Below are 16,785 nucleotides of genomic sequence, written 5' to 3'. Positions count from 1 at the left end.
TCCCCCAGGCTGGAGTGCAATGGCGCCATCTCGGCTCACTGCAACCTCCGCCTCCTGGATTCAAGTGATTCTCCTGCCTCAGCCTCCTAAGTAGCTTGGATTACAGGCACGTGCCACCATGCCCAGCTAATTTTTGCATTTTTAGCAGAGACAGCGTTTCACCACATTGGCCAGGCTGGTCTCGAACTCCTGACCTCGGGAGATCCACCCACCTCGGCCTCCCAAAGTGCTGGGATTACAGGCGTGAGGCACCGCGCCAGGCCATGTTTAAGGATTGATCAAGAATCTGGTGCAGCTGGCGCAGATGAGTGAGGGCAGAGATTGTGTGGGAAAGATGGCAGCAGAGAGGACCCACATCCTGCAGCCACACCCCAAGCGGAGGCTTCTGGGTCTCGGCAGATGAAAATAAGTGGCTTTTCTGTGTGCATTTGAGGAAGTGGGTTCTGGAGGATGGTAAAATCGCACTGGCACGTGAAAGGCAAACAGCTCCAGGCAGGACCGGCTGGTCTGGCAGCGGGCGGGCAGGAGAGGGGCCCCAAGAGTGAGCCTGGACGTCACTGCTGCACACTGGTGGCACCATGTCTGGCTTGAGGTGACGCTTCTTTACCCACCCTGAGCAGGAGTGCAGGGGAGGTGCTGTTATGTGCAGACAACATACGATGTTCTCTTTCATCAACCTGTTGGCGTCGGGTGTGGTGACTGGTGTCTGTGGCCCCAGCAACTCGGGAGGCTAAGGAAGGAGGATCACTTGAGCCCAGGAGCTGGAGGCTGCAGTGAGGTCTGATCGCCACTGCACTCCAGCTTGGACAACAGAGCAAGTGAGATCCTTTCGCTAAAAAAACACGTTTTAAAAATTAGCTGGCGTGGTGGCTCATGTCTGTAATCCCAGCACTTTGGGAGGCGAAGGCAGGAGGATGGCTTGAGCCCAGGGAATTCAAGACCAGCCTGGGCAACATAGTGAGACGCTGTCTCTTTAAACGCAGCACACACAAGCAGTACCTGCTGGGTCTTCCTGGTTTACAGGCCATCGTGTGCCAACATCTCTCACCTGGATACCGGACCGAGTCTCCCACTGCCCAGAGGTTCCTCATATTCTGTTCCTCTGGAGTGCAATGGTGCGATCTCTGCTCCCTGCACCCTCCACCTCCCGGGTTCAAGCGATTCTCCTGCCTCAGCCACCTGAGTAGCTGGGATTACAGGCGCCTACCACCACACCCAGCTAATTTTTATATTTTTAGTAGAGATGGAGTTTCACTATCTTGGCCAGGCTGGTCTCAGACTACTGACCTGTTGATCCACCTGCCTCGGCCTCCCAAAGTGCTGAGATTATAGGCATAAGCCACCTCACCCGGCCCACAGGGGACTTCTTAAATGTATAAATCAATCTGATTCCTCCCCTGCTCATAGACCCTGCATGGCTCCCCATTGCTTCTTACAGGAAAATAAGACTTTCTTCCTGGCCTGCCCATTCGATTCCTGCACCCTAGTCGGGTCCCATAACTCCATCATCACCTCCTTCCCCCGCCCCGCCCCCATCCCAACCACATCAACCTCCTCGTTCTGCCACCAACACCCTAAATCTGGGTCCACCTGAGGGCCTTTACATGTACTCGCCCCTCTGCCCAAGTGAATCCCCGTCATCCTTCAGGACCTCCCCGCTCCTAGGTTGCTCAGGTCACCCATGGACCTGCCTCAGTAGCAATTAGTATGGCTGTCACTAATTGTTAATATCATTAGCAATTTTTTTTGAGACAGTGTCTTGCTCTGTGGCCCAGGCTGGAGTGCAGTGGTGTGATCATAGCTCACAGCAGCCCCGAACTTCTGGGCTCAGGTGATCCTCCCACCTCAGCCTCCTGAGTAGCTGAGACCACAAGCCCATGCCACCCCACCCACCCTGCTAATTTTTTGTTTTGAGACACAGTCTCACTCTGTCGTCCAGTCTGGAGTGCAGTGGCACAATCACAGCTCACTGTGGCCTCTGCCTCCTGGGTTCAAGCAATTCTCCTGCCTCAGCCTCCCGAGTAGTTGGGATTACAGGCACCCACCACCCTAGCTGGCTAATTTTTGTATTTTTAGTAGAGATGGCCTGGCTGGTCTTAGGCTCCTGACCTCAAGTGATCCACCTGCCTTGGCCTCCTAAAGTGCTGGGATTATGGGTGTAAGCCACTGTGCCCAGCCTAATTTTTGTGTTTTTTGTAGAGATGCGGTTTCACCATGTTGCCCAAGCTGTTCTACTGCATTATTATAGTGAGGACAGGGCTGGCTTGGTCACGACTGCATCCCCAGCATCTAGCATATAGTAGTTGCTCAGTAAACACTCTTGGGCTGATGAGTCAGTGTGACAGTTAACAGGATTGGACTCGGGCAGCCGGTTAGCTCAGTTGGTGAGTGCCTGGTGCTCAGTGCCCAAGGTCGCAGACTCGATTCCTGCACCGGTCAGCCCCATTAAAAAAAAAAAAAAAAGATAAGGAAAAAACACAGGCCGGGCGTGGTGGCTCACGCCTGTAATCCCAGCACTTTGGGAGGCCGAGGTGGGTGGATCACCTGAGGTCAGGAGTTCAAGACCAGCCTGGCCATCATGGTGAAACTCCGTCTTTAAAAAAATATATATTAAATAGAAAAAAAAAAACAAATAAACAGGATTGGACTCATGCATGTTCACAGATACTCACCTGTCTGTGCCCCGGGTGGCAGAGGTTGGCCAGGTTCTCTATCCTTTGAGAGATATTTGGTGCCTTCCATGGTGCAGTCCCTTGTGATAGATTCTGGGAGGCCCTGAGATCTGAACAGGGAATCCCCCAATGACCCCGAGTTGAGGGGTGTATGAGGTGGGCGGACTGCACCTTCCAAGTCCTGGGTTCTGATCCTGCTCCATGCTGAAGCTTAACGTCCCTGTCTGTAAGTGGGGAATCAAGGCAGCCAGGGGGTGGACTGACGGTCACCACACAGCTAAGATGCACCAAGCCCTCTCGCAGTCACAGGGAGCTGTGGCCCCACTGTGTGTGTGAGAGAGAGGGGTAATCTCAGCACCCCCTTGTCCTAATAAGGAAACTAAGACTTCACATGGAAAGGCCGGGCGCAGTGGCTCGTGCCTATAATTCCTGCACTTTGGGAGGCTGAGACAGGCAGATCACCTGAGGTTGAGAGGTTAAGACCAGCCTGACCAACATGGAGAAACCCCGTCTCTGCTAAAAATACAAAAAAAAATTAGCCAGGCACGGTGGGTCACACCTGTAATCCCAGCTGCTCAGGAGGCTGAGTCAGGGGGATCGCTTGAACCCCTGAGGTGGAGGCTGCAGTGAGGTGAAATCACACCACTGCACTCCAGCCTGGGCAACAGAATGAGAGACCCTGTCTCAAAAAGAATGAAAATAAAAATAATCCCCAGCAAGGCACCTGTCAGAGCCAATCGGGGTTGGAGTGCTTTGCAGTGGGGCTTGCAAGGGGTAAAGGGGTTAGCTGCGGGGTGGATTTCAATATTTTGCCAACCTGAGCAACCGTAAGGTGCCATGAGGTGTTGGGGGCCACAAGGAAGCGCTTTGCTCACGGAGAGTGTTCAGTGAGTTTTGTTTTCTGCAGGAGCTGCCCAGGGGGCTCCTCAGGCTGACCCCAGACCCTGGCTGGCCAGGATGAGGCTTCTCCGGCACCTTCGGCCCGCGGGCACCCTCATTCTGGCCACCGGTGCTTTCACCCTCCTCCTTCTCCTCCTCTTCGCTCTGCAAGAGTCACCACCCACCTACGACGTCCGGAAGCAGCCACCAGAGACCCCCAAGACCCTGGCCTGGCCCACTCCACCCGCCCCCGCAGCCCGCGCCCCGTGCAGCGCCAACACCTCTGTGGCTGCGCACCCGGACTTCGCGGGGCAGCCGCGGCAGGTTCAGGACTTCCTGCTGTACAAACACTGCCGCGACTTCCCGCTGCTGCGGGACGCGCCCCCCTCTAAGTGCGCGCAGCCGGTCTTCCTGCTGCTGGCGATCAAGTCCTCGCCCAGCAACTACGAGCGGCGCGAGCTGCTGCGGCGCACGTGGGGCCGCGAGCGCAAGGTGCAGGGTTTGCAGCTGCGCCTCCTCTTCCTGGTGGGCACAGCCGTCAACCCGCACGAGGCCCGCAAGGTCAACCGGCTGCTGGAGCTGGAGGCTCAGACTCACGGAGACATCCTACAGTGGGATTTCCACGACACCTTCTTCAACCTGACACTCAAGCAGGTGCGCCGGGCTGAGGTCACCTGATCCGGGCACCTGCCCTTCTTGTCCAAATGACCACCCCTTCCTGAAGGACCCAGGGGACCATCGTGCTCCATTCTGCCCCCCTGTTATCCCCACCAGCCTTGTGGTGACCCAAAGTCGTCGGCTCCTGGGGAAGGCTGGGGGGAAGGGCAGAGGAGCTAGGTTACCAGCACAGAGCTCCAGCCCGATGATGGGGTTCGAATCCAAGCTCTGCCTCCTACTTGCTCTTTGACCTTGGAGGAGTTCATTCACCTCTGTGCCTCAGTTTTCTTACCTGGGAAATGGGATGTGAATGGGTCCCACCTACCTCTGGGGACTGCTGTGAGGTTTACAGGAGATTTGCTTTTATAAGGCACGCAGACCAGTGCCGGATGCCCAACTCAACTTGGCAGTGACAGGAAGCACATCTCCTTGGGTTGGTTGGTTTGTTTGTTTTATGGAGTCTCATTCTGTCGCCCAGCTGGAGTGCAGTGGCACGATCTCAGCTCACTGCAACCTCCGCCTCCCAGGTTCAAGCGATTCTCCTGCCTCAGCCTCCCGAGTAGCTGGGATTACAGGCACCTGCCACCACACCCAGCTGATTTTTATATTTTTAGTAGAGATGGGGTTTTACCATGTTGGCCAGGATGGTCTCGAGCTCCTGACCTCAGGTGATCCACTCCCTTGGCCTCCCAAAGTGCTGGGACTACAGGCATGAGCCACCATGCCTGACCTCATCTCTATTTTTTTTTTTTTTTTAAAGAACCCATGAGAGGTGAGAAAATCCTGCCCATCCGCAGATGAGGAAATGGAGGCTCTAAGAAGCCCTCCTAGGTCCTCGAGTTGAGCAAGACAAGTAGAGACATTTTCAAGGAGGATCAGGGGAATTCAGCAGGTTCCTGCTCATAGGAGGTACAGACAGGCCTGGATTCGAGGCCGCTAGGGGCCATTTCTCTGCGGGTGACCTCACCTAATGCAGTTTTCTCCAGACAGCCTCTGTTCCCTGGTCTGTAAATAAGATTGAAGACCACTGCTACCTCCTAAGGGTACATTCAGGATTCAAGGTAGGGTGCACGCCAAGCACAGTGCCCAGCAGCAAGCAGATACCCAGCCCGTGTTAGTTACCAAGTAGGTTTCCACCATGGTGAGGCTGAGGCAGGAGAATCGCTTGAGCCCTGGAGGTGGAGGTTGCAGTGAGCCAAGATCGCGCCACTGCACTCCAGCCTGGCTGACAGAGTGAGACTCTACCTCAAAAAAAAAAAAAAAAGAAAAAAAAAAAAAAAAAAAAGGCCGGGCGCGGTGGCTCACGCCTGTAATCCCAGCACCTTGGGAGGCCGAGGCGGGTGGATCACGAGGTCAAGAGATCGAGACCATCCTGGTCAACATGGTGAAACCCTGTCTCTACTAAAAATACAAAAAAAATTAGCTGGGCATGGTGGCGCGTGCCTGTAATCCCAGCTACTCAGGAGGCTGAGGCAGGAGAATTGCCTGAACCCAGGAGGCGGAGGTTGCAGTGAGCCGAGATTGCGCCATTGCACTCCAGCCTGGGTAACAAGAGCGAAACTCTGTCTCAAAAAAAAAAAAAAAAAAAAAAAGTGTGTGATAAATGTCAGCTTGACAAATATGAACCCAGCACCCATTAAGCTCCAGCACTCTGCTGGGTGCTCAGAGAGAGATGGCCTGGAGAGAAAGATAGAGACACAGGCCCAAGGACGGAAGCCCACTGTTTGATTGGAGAGGTAGATGTGAGCAATCTCGCAGGCCAGGCGCGGTGGCTTACACCTGTAATCCCAGCGCTTTGGGAGGCTGAGGCAAGTGGATCGCCTGAGGTCAGGAGTTCAAGACCAGCCTGGCCAACATGGTGAAAACAGCTCTACTAAATACAAAAAATTAGCCAGGCATGGCCGTGCATGCCTATAATCCCAGCTACTCGGGAGGCTGAGGCAGGAGAATTGCTTGAGCCCAGAAGGCAGAGGTTGCAGGGACCCAAGGTCATGTCACTGCACTCCAGCCTGGGTAGTAAAAGTGAAAACTCCATCTCAAAAAAAGAAAAAAAAAAAAATCTCCCAAAGGCCAGGAGTGGTGGCTCATGCTTATCATCTCAGCGTTTTGGGAGGCCAAGGTAGGAGGATCCTTTGAGGCCAGGAGTTTGAGACCAGCCTGGGCAACATAGCAAGATCCCATCTCTTAAAAAAATTGTTTTAATTAGCCGGGAGTAGTGGCACGTGTCTGTATTCCCAGCTACTCGGGAGGCTGAGGTGGGAGGATCACTTGAGCCCAGGAATTTGAGGCTGCAATGAACTATGATCACGCCACTGCACTCAAGCCTGGGCAATAGAGCAAGACCCTGTCTCAAAAACAAAAACAAAATTCACACAAACGAGTATTTAACAACAGGGCTTGGCCAGGCAGAGTTGGAAGGAATAGCAGTAAATGTAAATGTAACAATTTTCTAGCATTTCTTGATGCTTCATGAAGCATGGTCTCCATGGATTTTCCCAATACTCCTAGAGGCACATGATGAGGCCTATTTGGAGAGTTGGAAACTGAGGCACAGAGAGGGTTTCAAAAGTAACCCCCACAGAACTGGACCTCAAACCCAGTCTGGACTGTAGACACTTCCTTTCCTGGGCTCACTGGGCTGGGGTGGCCAACAGGGGCCCAGGGCCAATCTCTGCAGCCCTCCAGCAGGCATGCCCTGCCCCCCTTGTCTGCAGGTGCTGTTCTTACAGTGGCAGGAAGTGAGGTGCCCCAACGCCAGCTTCGTGCTCAACGGGGACGATGACGTCTTTGCACACACGGACAACATGGTCTCCTACCTGCAGGCCCATGACCCTGGCCGCCACCTCTTCGTGGGGCAACTGATCCGAAACGTGGGCCCCATCCGGGTTTTCTGGAGCAAGTACTACGTGCCGAAGATAGTGACTCAGCACGAGCGGTACCCACCCTACTGTGGGGGGGGTGGTTTCCTGCTGTCCCGCTTCACGGCCGGTGCCCTGCGCCGGGCCACCCGTGTCTTAGACCTCTTCCCCATTGATGATGTCTTCATGGGTATGTGTCTGGAGCTCGAGGGACTGAAGCCTGCCTCCCACAGCGGCATCCGCACAGTTGGCGTGCGTGTCCCATCGCAACGCCTGTCCTCCTTTGACCCCTGCCTCTACCGTGACCTGCTGCTGGTGCACCGCTTCCTGCCTTATGAGATACTGCTCATGTGGGATGCACTGAACCAGCCCAACCTCTCCTGTGGCAGACAGAGACAGATCCACTGAGGCAGCATCAGGGTCCCCAGCCTCTGGGCTCCTGTTTTCATAGGAAGGGGTGACACCTTCCTCCCCGCAAGCTACGATCTTTGTGGTCTGAGCGGAGGGGAGTGCCAGGGAAGGTTTGATGAGTAAATATTCTGGCTGGTGAACTCCTATACATCCTTCAAAACCCACCTGGTATTGTTCCAGCATTCTCCCTGGATGGCTAAAGGAACTCCAGAAAATATCTGTCTTCTGTTTGTGGAAGCTAATGGTAAAAGTGCCTCTGCTAGGGTTCCAACTCTGGATGCATTCATTCCATTTAGATCAAGGTCCTACTTCCATGCTCTGACCTACTTACAAACAAGGTACTAAGCAGTGCACCAGCCGTGGTTTAATGGCAGATAAGCTCCGCCCAGTTCCAGGCCAACCAGAAACTCCTGTGTCTACATAGAGCTGATATGAGAAATATCTTTCAGCCCAGGAGAAGAGAGGTCCTGATTGTGTGTGTGTGTGTGTGTGTGTGTGTGTGTGTGTGTGTGGCAAAGTCTCGCTCTGTTGCCAAAGCTGGAGTGCAGTGGTGCGATCTCAACTCATCACAACCTCCGCCTCTTGTGTTCAAGCAACTCTCCTGCCTCAGCCTCCTGAGTAGCTGAAACTACAGTGCGATCTTAGCCCTTTCCTGGGCCTCAGACTACTCAGAAGGTGGTGAGGGGGGACCAGAGAGGTTGTGGAACAGGACTGCCCCTCCTTGCTTGTGGTATCAAATGCTCTGATGGTGGAGGCGTGGGCAGAGGAGGGAGGCAGATGTTCTTTAAATGTTGTGGGAGCTCAGAGTTTCTGCGGTCCCCATTGGGAGTCAGTCCCTATCCCTGTGCTCCCTAATAATTCAGAGAACAGCACTGGGGCTGGAAGCGTCTTTAATGGACACGAGGCCAATAGGCACAGGCCCCACTTCCTGGAGAAGGGGCCCCCACCCCAGTATGTTTTACAGATTATGGCCAGCTTCAGGCCTCAGTCTTTGGGACTCATGCTTCACAGGCATTGTGATGGGACATTCTTAGAGAATAAAACGTTTTGTGAGGACCTGGACGTCTTTTTTCTTTAAAAACAATTTATAAGTTTTAACGGAGACAAGTCCGCATTCATCCCTAAAAGTTTCGTTTTCCAGTAGAAAATATACATTGGTAAAAACAAGGCGGCCAGGCGCGGTGGCTCACGCCTGTCATTCAAACACTTTGAGAGGCCGAGGCGGGTGGATCACGAGGTCAGGAGATCAAGACCATCCTGGCCAATATGGTGAAACCCTAGCTCTACTAAAAATACAAAAATTAGCAGGGCATGATGGCACACTCCTGTAATCCCAGCTACACAGGAAGCTGAGGCAGGAATCGCTTGAACCCGGGAGGCAGAGGTTGCAGTGAGCTGAGATCGTGCCATTGCGCTCCAGCCTGGTGACAGGGTGAGACTCTGTCTCAAAAAACAAAACAAAACAAGGCATGGGGCAATGGCTCACAGCTGTAATTCCAGCACTTTGGGAGGCAAAAGTGGGAGGATCGCTTGAGCCCAGGAGTCCCGTATCCTGTCTCTACACAAAATAAAAAATTTGTCGGGCTTGGTGGTACTCACATGCCTGTAGTCCCAGCTACTCGGGAGACTGAGGCACGAGGATCACTTGAGCCCAGGAGTTGGAGGCTGCAGTGAGCCATGATTGCGCCACTGCACTCTAATCTGGGGAGCAACAGAGTGAGATTTTGTCTCAAGAAAACAGAAACAAAACAGGACGTGGCTGAGGCAAAGGCTGCAGGAATTTCTGACCTCATCCCACCCCACCCCCTGCTCAGACACCCTTCACAGCTCCCTATTGCTTTCAGCTCACATCCCCAAAGACAGATTTCTCTTTCTTTTTTCTGAGACAGAGTCTCGCTCTGTCACCCAGGCGGGAGTGCAGTGGCGCGATCTCAGCTCATCGCAACCTCCGCTTCCTGGGTTCAAGCAATTCTCCTGCTCAGCCTCCCGAATATCTGGGATTACAGGTCACAGGTATGTGTCACCACGCCCAGCTAATTTTTGTGTTTTTGATAGAGACAGGGTTTCACCATGTTGCCCAGGCTGGTCTCAAACTCCTAACCTCAAGTGATCCACCTGCCGTGGCCTCCCAAAGTGCTGGGATTACAGGCCACAGCGCCTGGCCAGTCAAAGATGGATTCTTGCTTCCAGCTTGTCGGCAGACTCAGGAGAGGGAGGTGAGGGGTGAGATGCTCTTGGCTGGATTGGTCACTGGGCCCACCTCAGCAAGGGCGTGACCTCGGCTCACTGCAGCCTCCGTCTCCTCACCAGGCTTATCTGCCCTGATTGGAACTTCGGATCTGCTGCTCTCGCTAGCTCATCCCTTCCTCCCCTCCTCAAGTATTTATTATGCACCTACTGTGTGCTACACGCCTTGCCCTGTACTCCTGCAGCTGATACTGACCCACCTTATAGAGAGGAAACAAACCTGAAAATGATCAAACGGGAGGTTCCAGAGAGCAGACGGAGCTTTGAGCAGAATATTTTATTATTTTATTTTATTTTACTGAGATGGAGCCTCGCTCTGTTGCTCAGGTTGGAGTGCAGTGGCGCAATCTCGGCCAGCTCACTGCAACCTTCCCTTCCCGGATTCAAGCGATTCCCCTGCCTCAGCCTCTCGAGCTGGGATTACAGGCGCCTGCCACCATGCCCGGCTAATTTTTGTACTTTTAGTAGAGATGGGGTTTCACCATGCTGGCCAGGCTGGTCTCAAACTCCTGACCTCAGGTGATCCACCCGCCTTGGCCTCCCAAAGTGATGGGATCACAGGTGTGAGCCACCGTGCCTGGCCTTGATTTTATTTTTGAGACAGAGTCTCGCTCTGTGTGCAGTGGTGTGATCTCAGCTTCTGCCTCCTAAATTCAAGTGATTCTCATGCCTCACCCTCCCGAGTTGCTGGGATTACAAGCATGTGCCACCATGCCCAGCTAATGTTTGCATTTTTAGTACAGACAGGGTTTCACCATGTTGGCCAGGCTGGTCTCGAACTCCTGGCCTCAAGGGATCCACCTACCTCAACCTCCCAAAGTGTTGGGATTAAGGCATAAGGCACTGCACCAGCCTTAGCAGAATTTACATGAGGCAATAGGGCCGGACACAATGGCTCATGCCTATGATTCCAGGGCTTTGGGAGGCCAAGGTGGGAGGATCACTTGAGTCCAGGAGTTCAAGACCAGCCTGGGCAACACAGCAAGACCCTATCTCTACAGAAAAAAAAAAAAAAAAAGCCAGGTATGGTGGTGCCCACCTGTGGCCCCAGCTACTTGGAAAGCTGAGATGGGAGGACCACTTGAGCCTGGGAGGTTGAGGTCGCAGTGAGCCAGGACCATGCCACTGCAGCCCAGGTGAGAGGGACACCTTATTTCAAAAATAAAATGAGGCCGGACATGGTGGCTCATGCCTGTAATCCCAGCACTTTGGGAGTCAGAGGCAGGTGGGTCACCTGAGGTCAAGAGTTTGAGACCAGCCTGACCAACATGGTAAAACCCCATCTTCACTAAAAATGCAAAATTAGCAGGGTATTGTGTCACATGCCTGTAATCCCAGCTACTTGGGAGGCTGAGGCACGAGAATTGCTTGAACCTGGAAGGTGGAGGCTGGAGAATCGCTTTAACCTGGGAGAGGAAGGTTGCAGTGAGCTGAGATCATCCCACTGCACTCCAGCCTGGGTGACAGAGTGAGACTCTGTCTCAGAAAAAACCCCAAAAAAACAAAATGAGTTGGTGGGTGGCTCAAACCTGTAATCCCAGCACTTTGGGAGGCCAAGGCAGATGGATCACTTGAGACCAGGGGTTCATGACCAGCCTGGGCAACAGAGCGAGACCCTCTCGCGAACGCCAGTCAATGTGTTTTGCCATGATCATTTTCAGACATTTGTGTCTAGTGTCTACCATTCTAGGTCCTCAGGGCTCAGGACTCCCATGGGCTTTGGTAGAGACCTTGGCTCAAGTCCAGCACTTAACCCTTCCCACCCTGTCTGACCTTGGCAAGCAGCCGTCTCCCTGGGCCTCAGTTTCCCCACTTTGCATAGCAATGCCTCTCTAGATATCAAGCTCCTGGAAGTACCCGTGGGTCTGTGGCTGTGAGGGGACAAGCCCACATGGGACTAAGTGAGGCTGGTCTCTTTTTCTATGGAAAATGCAGAAAGCTGCTTTGCATTGTTTATTTACTAGGAGACAGCAGGAAGGGGTGTTACACGTGCAGGGAACAGAGCATCAGGCTCCTCCAGAGTGAGGACATTCGGCTCTCAGTGTCCAGCATCTGTGAAAGTGGGGATCCCCCAAGCCAGGGCTAGGGTGTGATTTATTCTACAGTTGACGCCACAGGCTGCCGGTGGCATTGGTCTGGGGTAGGTAGTGAGCATCTCATCCCAAGAGGTAATCAACAATGTTCCTGCAGATGTGAGACTTTATGGTGCTGTGTGGTCTTCGGAGCTCGGCAGACCAGACCCCTCGGGGCCTCAGGCCACTCTGAGGCTGCACCCAAGGAGCAATCATCAGGGACAGAGGGTCAGCAGGTCTTGTTGGCTACAGCCACTGAGGCAGCAGTGGTGTGCAGGGTTGCTGGCAGCTGCACGGCGGTGGCGGTGGCGGTGAGAGGTCTGGAGCAGGGGCTGCAGGCCAGGTCCTCGCGGCGCGGCCTCACTGCTGGCCACCAGTCCATAGAGCACATGTCGTCTCTCCAGCCACTGCAGCAGTTCACCTGGGGACAGAGCAGAACTCAGCCAGAGCCAGGACCACAGAGGACACCCCACCGCCTGCTGCATGTGCACGAATCCACACACTCACATCCCACTGACTGACCCACAGAACACTCATCATGCATGCAAATAAAAGGTGAGCAATAGCCGGGCATGGTGGCTCACGCCTGTCGTCCCAGCACTTGGGGAGGCTGAGTGCACAGATCACTTAAGGTCAGGAGTTCAAGACCAGCCTGACCAACATGGTGAAACCCCGTCTCTACTAAAAAATACAAAAATTAGGCCTGGCGAGGTGGCTCACATCTGTAATCCCAGCACTTTGGGAGGCTGAGGCGGGTGGATCATGAGGTCAGGAGATCAAGGCCATCCTGGCTAACACGGTGAAACCCTGTCTCTACTAAAAATACAAAAAATTAGCCAAGTGTGGTGGTAAGTGCCTGTAGTCCCAGCTACTCAGGAGGATAAGCCAGGAGAATCGCTTGAACCTGGGAGGTGGAGGTTGCAGTGAGCCAAGATCGCACCACTGCACTCCTACCTGGGGAGACAGCAAGAATCCATCTTGAAAAAAATAAAAATTAGCTGGGCGTAGTAGTGAGAGCCTGCCATCCCAGCTACTCAGGAGGCTGAGGTAGGAGAATCGCTTGAACCTGGGAGGTGGATTGCAGGCAGCTAGGATCACACCACTGCACTCCAGCCTGGGCGCCAAGAATGAAACCCCTTCTCAAAAAAAAAAAAAAAAAAAAAAAGTGAACACTTATTAAACACCTACTGTATGCCAGGCACCTGGTTAATCATCTCATCCACTCAACTCATGTCCACACTCACGTCCCCAGCTGCGTGCACCCCCACATGCCACCTGTGTACCCCAAGCCCTGCCCAAGGAATCTCAGGGCTCTTGGAGCCCCAGATAGTGTCGGTTTCCTCAATAGGTCCGAGGGCCCGTGAGACACCCAGAGCAGGTCAGAGACCCACCCACAGACTCTCATGGCACTGAGACAGGCAGCGGTGCGCGTGTATCTGTGGGTCCACTTCTTGGTCACCCACGCGTGCATGGTGGACCCACAGACGTACACACACCACAACGTGGACACACCCTGGTGGCCCCCCTCCTCTGGATCCCTACCCCAGCCCCCCATCAGAGTGGCTCATAGAGGCATGTGGACACACATTAGCACATCTGCACAAAGTTGTCTTACACACCTTCACCAGGGCCAGGACTAGGGTGGGGAGAATAAGGCACAAAGCCATTGGGATTTTTTTTTTTCAGACAGAGTTTCACTCTTGTCACCCAGGCTGGAGTGCAGTGGCATAATCTCTGCTCACTGCAACCTCCACCTCCTGGGTTCAAGCGATTCTCCTGCCTCAGCCTCCCGAGTAGCTGGGATTACAGGTGCACCACCACACCAGCTAATTTTGTATTTTTAGTAGAGACGGGGTTTCTCCTTGTTGGTCAGGCTGGTCTCAACCTCCCAACCTCAGGTGATCCGCCCCCCATTGACCTCCCAAAGTGCTGGGATTACAGACGTGAGCCACTGCACCTGGCCTATTTATTTATTTTTTTGAGACAGAATCTCAAAAAAGGAGGTGGAGTTTGCAGTGCAGTGGAGCAATCTCGATCTCGGCTCACTGCAACCTCCGCCTCCCGGGTTCAAGAGATTCTCGTGCCTCAGCCTCCCAAGTAGCTGGGATTACAGGCACGCACTACCACACCTGGCTAATTTTGTATTTTTAGTAGGGACCGGGTTTCACTGTGTTGGCCGGGCTGGTCTCAAACTCCTGACCTCAGGTGATCTGCCCGCCTCGGCCTCCCAAAGTGCTGGGATTACAGACGTGAGCCACTGCGCCTGGTTTCGTAAGTTTTCAGTTGTGTGCTGTTCTGAGTAGCGCTGTGAAATCTCACACTGTCATGCAGGGGACATGAATCCGTCCTTTGTCTAGTATATCCACACTGTTTACACTCCCTGCCCATTCCTGTCAGTTACTTAGTAGCCGTCTTGGTGACCAGATGAACTGCAATGTTATCTCAGTGCCCCTGTTCAAGTAACCCTTCGTTTACTTCATCATGGCCTCAAAGCGCAAGAGTAGGCAACTCAGATATTACAAAGACGACGCCAAGCGCTTCCTTTAAGTGAAAAGGTGAAAGCTCTCAACGTCATAAGGAAAGGAAAAAAAAAAAGTACTTGGTGGCCAGACCTGTAATCCCAGGCCTTTGGAGGGTGAGGCGGGCGGATTGCCTGAGCTCAGGAGTTCGAGACCAGCCTAGGCAATATGGTGAAACCCCCATCACTACTAATAATATAAAGTTAGCCAGACATGGTGACATGTGCCTATAGTCCCAGCTACTCAGGAGGCTGAGGTGGGAGGATCGCTTGAGCCTGGGAAGTGGAGGCTGCAATGAGCCGAGATCATGCCACTGCACTCCAGCCTGGGTGACAGAGCGAGACCCTGTCTCAAAAAATATAGATATTAATAATATTATGTTTTCTTTCTTTGAGACGGGGTCTCTGTCTCAGGCTGAGTCTTATATTGCCCACGGTGGTCTCAAACTCCTGGATTCAAGTGAGCCTCCCTCCTCAGCCTCCTGAATAGCAGGGATTAAAAGCAAGAGCCACCACGTCCAGCAAGATAAGTATTTTAATGCAATACTTTTAATACCAAATTTTAAATACTTGTAGAAAAGCCAGGCACGGTTGCTCACACATGCAATCCCAACACTTTAGGAGGCTGAGGCGGGCAGATCACTTAGGCTCAGGAGTTCAAGATCAGCCTGGCCATTATAGTGAAACTCTATCTCTACTAAAAATACACAGTCCGGATACAGTGGCTCACACCTGTAATTCCAGCACTTTGGAAGGCTGAGGTGGGCAGATCACCTGAGGTCAGGAGTTCAAGACCAGCTTGGTCAACATGGTGAAACCTTATCTCTACTAAAAGTACAAAAAATAATAATCAGCTGGGCACGTTGGCAGGTGCCTGTAGTCCCAGCTACTTGGGAGGTTGAGGCAGGAGAACTGGTTGAACTCAGGAGGTGGAAGTTGCAGTAAACTGATCTCATGCCATTGCATTTCAGCCTGAGTGACAGAGCAAGACTCTATCTCAAACAAACAAACAAAATACAAAAATTAGCTGGGTACGGTGGCGCATGCCTGTAGTCCCAGCTACTCTGGAGGCTGAGGCAGGAAAATCACTTGAACTTGGGAGGCAGAGGTTGCAGTGAGCCGAGATCGTGCCACTGCACTCCGGCTTGGGTGATGGAGCAAGACTCTGTCTCAAAATAAATAAATATAAAATAAATAATAAAATACTTTTCAAAATCAATACTTTATTTATTTATCTTGAGTCAGAGTCTTGCTCCGTTGCCAGGCTGGAGTGCAATGGCACAGTCTCAGCTCACTGCAACCCCTGTTCCCAGGTTCAAGCCATTCCCCTGCCTCAGCCTCCTGAGTAGCTGAGACTACAGGAGCCCACCACCAAGCCCGGATCATTTTTTGTATTTTTAGTAGAGACGGGGTTTCACCATGGCCAGGATGGTCTCTGTCTCCTGACCTCGTGATCCCCCCACCTCGGCCTCCCAAAGTGCTGGGATTCCGCCCGTGAGCCACCGCGCCCGGCTTAAACACTTTTAAGGCTGTCTACAGTGACTCAACTCCATTTCCAACGCTTTGGAAGGTCAAGGTGGGAGGATCACTTGAGCCCAGGAGTTTGAGACCAGACTAGGCAACACAGTGAGACTCCTTCTCTGCAAAAAAAGAAAAAAAAAGTTTGCTGAGCGTGGTGGCAGCAGCTGCATCCCAGCTACACCAGAGAATGAGGCAGGAGGATCGTTTGAGCCTGCAGTGAGCCGTGATCGCACCACCGCACTCCATCCTGGGCATGGGAGTGAGACTCTGTCTCAAAAAACAAAAACAAAAGCAAAATTAAGGCAAAAATTCATGAAGATCAAAATATCGAAATTTTGAGACAGGATCTCACCACCTACTTGCAAGAGCCTACCTCTCCTGCCTCACTCTGTTTCTGGTCCCACAGAGAACTCATGCACCTGGGGACTTTCACATGCGCGCGCACACACTCCAGTGGGGACCCACGATCTGTGCACGCAGCCAGCAGGTGAGCCCCGGGCACACGCTTGCAAGCCCGCCCACCTGCCCTGCCCGTGTGCACCTGCGCCTGCCTGCACCTGCCCCACCTCGGCTTCCCAGAGCGCTGCCCCCGCCCGTCCCCACTCACCGTCGCCAGCAGCCACAGGCCTCCTGGCCTCCGTGGACCAGCGGGGGCCCCCACACACGCGCACCAGGGCGCGCACGAAGTGGTGGCCGCACAGTTTCTCACGCATCTCTGGGGTGGGCGCCGGGCCCAACGCCAACACCAGGGCGGGGCCCAGCAGCACCAGCGCCCAGGCAGGCACTCGGGGGTCCATGGTGGTGGGTGGCGCCTGGGCCAAGCAGGGGCCCGCTTTATAGGCGCCTGGGCCGCCCCAGCTAGGGGTCCTTGGAGAAGGGACAGAACATTCTTCAGGACCGCCCAGGAAGAATGTCAAGGGTGGGGTTAGTGCCAGGGCCTATCTCCCAGG

General features: G+C 53.4%; 2 protein-coding genes across 3 annotated transcripts in view; one reads left to right on the top strand and one right to left on the bottom strand.

Moving 5' to 3' along the window:
- The window catches only part of B3GNT3 (UDP-GlcNAc:betaGal beta-1,3-N-acetylglucosaminyltransferase 3), a 13,655-nt gene extending 5,902 nt beyond the window's left edge, over positions 1-7,753 (top strand). For both annotated transcript variants that reach the window (XM_032267826.1, XM_032267825.1), the window contains exons 2-3: positions 3,580-4,205; positions 6,923-7,753. In XM_032267826.1, the coding sequence (XP_032123717.1) occupies positions 3,630-4,205; positions 6,923-7,474 (1,128 nt within the window). In that variant the 5' untranslated portion in view covers positions 3,580-3,629 and the 3' untranslated portion in view covers positions 7,475-7,753. The remainder of the gene's footprint in view (positions 1-3,579; positions 4,206-6,922) is intronic.
- Positions 7,754-11,654: 3,901 nt separating this feature from the next.
- Positions 11,655-16,674, bottom strand: INSL3 (insulin like 3). The gene is made up of 2 exons (XM_032267877.1): positions 16,443-16,674; positions 11,655-12,217 (listed from the first exon to the last, which is right to left on the bottom strand). Exons 1-2 carry the CDS (start codon positions 16,630-16,632, stop codon positions 12,012-12,014), a joined length of 396 nt encoding a protein of 131 aa, XP_032123768.1. The 5' UTR covers positions 16,633-16,674; the 3' UTR covers positions 11,655-12,011.
- Between the last annotated feature and the right edge of the window lie 111 nt (positions 16,675-16,785).

This window comes from Sapajus apella, unplaced genomic scaffold (genome assembly GCF_009761245.1).
Source record: "Sapajus apella isolate SASKATOON/1434 unplaced genomic scaffold, GSC_monkey_1.0 scaffold173, whole genome shotgun sequence".
Lineage (NCBI taxonomy): Eukaryota > Metazoa > Chordata > Mammalia > Primates > Cebidae > Sapajus > Sapajus apella.
The sequence above is the reverse complement of the archived record's forward strand: the minus strand, read 5'-3'. Positions and strand labels throughout refer to the sequence as shown.